The sequence below is a fragment of the Rissa tridactyla genome, chromosome 4, assembly GCF_028500815.1.
Source record: "Rissa tridactyla isolate bRisTri1 chromosome 4, bRisTri1.patW.cur.20221130, whole genome shotgun sequence".
Classification (NCBI taxonomy): Eukaryota; Metazoa; Chordata; class Aves; order Charadriiformes; family Laridae; genus Rissa; species Rissa tridactyla.
Window position 1 is genome coordinate 89,131,276 of NC_071469.1, and position 6,000 is coordinate 89,137,275.

Sequence of the window (6,000 nt, forward strand, 5' to 3'; positions counted from 1 at the left end):
TTACCTTCCCTGCAGTGGTATTGAATAGACAAATAGCTTCCAGAAGCTGGACAAGGATCTCCAAAGAAAATGCCATCCGCTGCCACCTGGCAGGCCTGAAGACCATGACACTGGCCTGGAAAGAAGGACCGTTTTATATGAACTAGTGGGTTTTGTCTTTGACTGTCATAACAGCTCAGATGAGAGATGATTACAAAAACAAAAAGGCGATAAGGAGCAATATTGTCTCACTGATTTCTAAACAAGTTCCCACCTCACTTTGGCTTTAGTGTGTTGCTTATTGCCTTGTATTTCTTACCACTCCACTTTATTGGAATTAGAGAGGTTACGTGCTTTGTTTAATTTTGGCTGGAAGCCCGAAGAATCACCATAGGGACAGGCCATAGTCACTGTTTAGTCTGGCAAGCCGCAGAGCTCTGTAGCTCCAGCAGGCTGTGTACAGCACAGCAGGCAGCAGCAGATCCCTCCTGCTCTCCTGTCCCCATGGCTGCCAGCCTTCTCACCCCTCCTGGTCTGGAGTTAGGTTTGTATGGATGTGTTCTCTTCCATCTCTGTCAAATCTAGGGTCTCCCATTGAGTTCATCAGAGAATTGCTGTGCCCACATATTTTTTTCACACAGTGACAGCAGCCCTTGTTCTCCATTTGCTCCCCCTTTCCTTTTCTGAATCTTTGCTCCTCGCAAAATCCCTCCTTCCTATCCAGCCTCCTGTGGGAACCTCCTCCATGTCAGAAGTTCTCTGTGAATCCCTTTATTTTAGGAATAATCCACTTTCCTATTCACTAACTCTACTGAAATACAAGATAAAATATTTTAGGGACTGGGAACTTTGGCACGTACTCTATGCTTCTGACAAGCAATGCCATAAGATACTACCTGCTACTTCGTCTTTGACACTGATCCAGCTGCAATCTTCATCTGTATCATACTGGAGAGGAGTCTCCGATACACAGTAGTGAAGAGTCTTCCGCCCATAGAAGCTCTCTTCAATTTGAATAACTTCTCCTGAACCACACTGTACAGTGGCATTGTAATTATCACAAGCAATGCTCTGGCCAGATTCTAATAGGAGAAAAAAAGTCAAATTTAACTTTTTGAATTTCTGGAAAATCCTGCTTCAATTTTCCTGCATATCCCCCCCCTTTTTTTTTGTTTTTCTCTTCCCTTTTTTCCCTTTTAAGCTAAACAATTAAGAAAACAGAAAAAAAAGAACAAAGAGTAAATATTTTTTCCTTTTTTAAAATCCAGAGGAATAAATTTCTGGCTTTTACGGCCTTAAGCAAAAAATTGAGAACGTTTTTAGCAAACCAAAATATTTTCATTTAAAAACCACATATTTTTGTGGAAAAAAACTTATCATTTGTTTGAGTTGCAGTACTGGAAGGTTTAAAGTTGCTCCTTACTTCTGAAAGAGCCTTGTGGTGGTGTGTGATTTGCGTGATATTGAGATAATTGCTCTGGAGAATAGTTTGCATATTAAATATGGGACCTGATCCCATTTCTGCTACAGAGACACCTTTGTTCCTGCGTTATATTTGAGTGACTTCATTCAGCAGGACTGCTCAAATGAGTAAGGTCATATCTCTAAATGTGTACACCTCATTCTTTGATTAATCTGGGACAGTTAATTATCTTTCAGAATTCTTAGTATCCTGTAGTAATCAGGATACTTAATACCCTGAAGAGGAGGATGCGAAGACTGCTCTCATATGGGAGTGTTGCAAAAGAATGTTTTTGTTTCAGCTGTCTCAGTTTTAAATACATTGTCCTCCAGCTGCTGGGTGGTTTTTTTTTCATTGCCCTTAAATACCTTAAATAACAGTGCCAATGTGTGCACACTGCAGTAATTGTGTGCTATTGTTATTTAAAGGCTAAATCTAAGCCTGGCTGTAACTATAGCAACATGATCAGTTTACAGATTAGAGCTCCCTAAATAAGCTTGAAAAATAATTTGCTGTTAAATTCTAATGCGGACTATCATCTCGTGCATTTCTTTGTTCTTTACTTTGTATAGAGAATTCCCTTAGTATTTGCTGTCTCTGCAACTTTTACACAGAAAAATGTGCAGAACCTGGTTGGTGTTCCTGTGTACAAACCCTGGTTCAATATGTATATTTTTCCTACAAGAAATTGCTACCCTACAGAGCACCAAATGGTAGAAAGTAATAAGAAATAATAAGAAGGAAAGTTTTTACTTGTCTTGAGGAACACAAATAATGACAGGATAGATGGCCAAAGAAAGGATGAGGGCAGAACACTGTCTGGTTAGTTGTTTGTACGCATATACCTGTCTCAGATGATCAAGTAGACAAGTGATCAGTGTTCAGAGATATTAAATTCCAATAGCGGTACCATTTGGAGCTACCTCTACGTTTCATTTCAAGTTTCAAACTCAATGTTAATATGAACCAAGCCTCGGAGTAGCTGGGCATGAAGGTGTTAAGTACTACTGTGCCCATTTTACAGAGACAAACTGAAGCACTGTCAGGTTTTGGGAACTTCCAAACATTCTACACACAGAGAAACGAATGAAAATATTGTCCCCATTTCTTTGGGATATTGGATCTAATTGCTCGCATGCAAAGCTGGTAAAAGAGGAGTCTACTCCGTTATTGAAATATCTATGTGTATTAATGGATGTGGGCTGTAGACACTGAACACAAGGCTATAATTGCCTCAATCTGTTCTCAGTTTCTTGGTTAATGGAATGATGGATGTAGTGCAGGACATTGTTGCTCAATAATGCAAGCGCTCATTGAATTTAATGGGCTTTAAGTTAGATCCTATGGTAACAGATGATAGCTTCCTTACAAACAGACAGTTGTCTACTGTGGTTGTAATGGAAAAATAATTTTAGTCTGTTTTTGCAAGGAAAATAAGCTTAAGGGATTGTGCTGTCTGCCAATTTCATGTCCCCCAATCATTGTTAATGTTAGTCATCTTCAGCCCAATTTGATGTATAGATATAAACCTCAAAACACCCTAAAATTTCATGAAAATTAATAGCTAGGTAGAAGAGAAAGAGGTACATCAGTGCCTCTATTAGAGGTAGGGATTATAACCCAATGGTTATCTGTTCCATGATGTGGGATTCAACTGTCCAGCACATGCAGCTGGAGCTCTGGAGCATCTGCAGAACTGCAGGGGAGGGAGCTGGGAGAGGGAAAAGTATTTGCAGAGGCGGGATGTGGGAGTGAACTGGGAGTGCTGAGGAGGAGGGTAGGGAGGGGAAGTGGAACAGAAAATCAGGACAGGAAACAAAACTTTATTAGTTTTGCTGATTGTGGAACGACTTGTTAATTATGTCAGAAGTAGTACAGTACTGGACCAGAGCAGTAGCAATTCTAGGGCTTGCAGTAACCTGTACTTGCATACTGGATTTGACGACCTTTTATATTAGTGAGCCTACAGCCAGACTGTCCTTCCAGAGCCAGACTGTCCTTCCAGTGCTTATGACCTTACTCCTAGTTACAGTTTAAAATGCTTGGCTTATGTGCAAAGTGCGAGGAACACAAATTCCCCTCATATCTATATGTTGAATGGGATGATATTGTCAGCATTCCTTTCCAGGACTGTTTGTTCCAAGTCACAATTTAAAGGACACAATGTCTGTAGCTTTTCTGTCTGAGCACTAGAATGCCACCAGGAAGTACAGGTTCCTGTCTGCGTCCTTATCCTGGGGAAGCCCTTGAACTTCACCTGATGGAAAGGTCTGAGAAGAAACAAGAAAAACTTGCTCTCACTTTTGCTTACTCTATGCTGCTAGGAGTGATGTCTCAGGAAGCTTGGCTGTATTTTTGCTTCTGTTGGAAATTATTTTGGCACATACTTATGATTAAGAGTATATTTACAGGGCAATCATACAGGTCCCACCTAGCTCAGGTACTACAGTGCTGTGGGAGTTTATTCTTGCAAACATGCAATCATGCACTACTCATATCAGCTTTAAACTAGCTAGTTTATATCTGCTGTAGATGTGGACTGCTACACATTTAGATTCACTCTCGGTTCCATTTCTATTTTACGAGCCCTCTATTGGAAACCTGGACCTTAACGGCTACTTGCTGAGCTCCTACATCTCCCAGTGATTCCTGGGTTCTTCCTTTCTTTGGATCAGATCTTACATCACCACACTGGAAAAAGAGCACCTGCTGGGGTTATGAGGCTTTTTGCTTGTTCACTTTTAATAAGCTTTATTATGTTATTGTGCAGCCACTTTGAAAGCAACAAGGCAATTTATGCACAGTTGTAAACGTGGCATGCTCACTTCTCAGTTCCATCTGTTATGTATCTTACCAAACTCGCAAATGAAGTCAAATTCCTGGCTGCAATTTTCAGTCACACCCCACTGATACTTGGCATTCTTCAGGATGTACCCACAGGTGGATGAGAAGAGAGATGGATGGTCCTTGTACCAGTTACTGTAGCTTATATTTGAGGTGTCCAGCCAAATCATTGATCCTGTGAACAAAGTAATCACGTCCCAAATGTTTATTTTCCACAGTAACACAACTACAGAGTCAGAGCCTGCAGAGCAGGACTGTAGCCCTGCTCCTACTGACACAGAGGTGGTTTTGTCTGTGTAGGGATCTTCAATTACATTTTATATTTAACCTGATATAATCACTAAAAGAGACACCACCACTTCCCCCTGTGCTCCCAGACTCAAGACTCCACGATGTCCCTTGTATCAGATCTTACAGTACTTCCTAATGTGACGAATTGGCTCAGCTGGCTCTTCCACTGGAGACCTAACTCAGCACATTTTTTTCACGGGGTCAGCAAGCTGATCTAATTCACCATGTGCTCACACAACCACAAGATCTAATGGAAAGCATGACAACATGCAACTGGGAAGTGAAGCAGGCAACTAGAACATCTTAATATAAATCTGAAGTTACAGCAACCAAATCAGAAGTCTACAGAGGGACTAATTGCATTTGTTAGCATGTTAAGTAAGCATCATGGGCTGATACTGTTTTAAAGAAGACGTGATTTCAAAACCACCTACCGTCAGTAGTTCCATTCAGCAAGGAGTTTGAGATCAGTCCTATCCACCATTCCTGATCCTCTGCAATATGTTTTTGCAAGAACTCTTGAGTTTCCTCGTTTTCAATAAAGACGAGGTGACCTCCTCCTCTCTCACACCAGCTCTGGGCACTTGTGAAGGTACGCGGGAATCTAACAAACTCATAGCACGAGTGGTTGAAAGCTAGCTGGTACTTTGAGCAAGGGATTCCTTCATCAACGGTTGCTTCCTCCACAGCCAAACATACAGCAAGAGAAATGAGAACTGCGATCCCAAGCCACATTCTCAGCGCAGTGCCCAGTGTGGCACTCGTCTTGCTTAGCACATCACCGCTCTTTTTGCTGCCTTCTTCAAAAGCTTGAGATGTCATCCTTGTCATGTCATCAGCGTTGCTCTTTCCTCTTTGCTGCTTGCAACAACAGCAGCAATAGAACATGGAACAGGTTCCTTTTAATATATAATGGTGATTGCATCTGAGGATACACACAGGTGTTGATGCTAAGTCACTGCAATGGCCATTGTGAGGCCTATTGTACAAATGTCTCATTCCATGTGGTCAGTTTGAAGAGAAGACATTAGAGTATTGCTTTTCTCATGAGCAGAGGAGATAAGGTTGATATATGCTGCTGTTGGACACGTGGAAAAGTGAGATAAAGCTCCTACATCAAAGGCATCATTGTGTGAACATAAAAGCTGGAGGTCTTTACAACAACAGCAAAGAGATACAATGCAAGAATGAGAGGAGAATGAGGAAAATGAGAAACACAAGGAGTTATGAGATGGGAAAACAGGCAGTGTTCCTCTAGATACATTTAATTGGTTTTAATTGCTTTATTTTTAATAATTATTATTTGAGGTTCTTCTTTTGGATGCTAATTTTTTGAGGTGCTTCTTTCAGATGCTAATGCAATGTCTATAATTACTGTATCGTATTCATCCTGTCCACCTGTTTACACGTATGCAGGTTAATCT

General features: G+C 41.0%; 1 protein-coding gene across 1 annotated transcript in view; it reads right to left on the minus strand.

Annotated features, from left to right (window-relative positions):
• The window catches only part of LOC128908663 (polycystic kidney disease protein 1-like 2), a 40,782-nt gene extending 35,318 nt beyond the window's left edge, over positions 1-5,464 (minus strand). The window contains exons 1-4 of the mRNA XM_054199310.1: positions 5,011-5,464; positions 4,296-4,460; positions 876-1,061; positions 5-115 (exon numbers count right to left, since the gene is read on the minus strand). Coding sequence (XP_054055285.1) covers positions 5-115; positions 876-1,061; positions 4,296-4,460; positions 5,011-5,464 — 916 coding nt within the window. The remainder of the gene's footprint in view (positions 1-4; positions 116-875; positions 1,062-4,295; positions 4,461-5,010) is intronic.
• Positions 5,465-6,000: the final 536 nt, after the last annotated feature.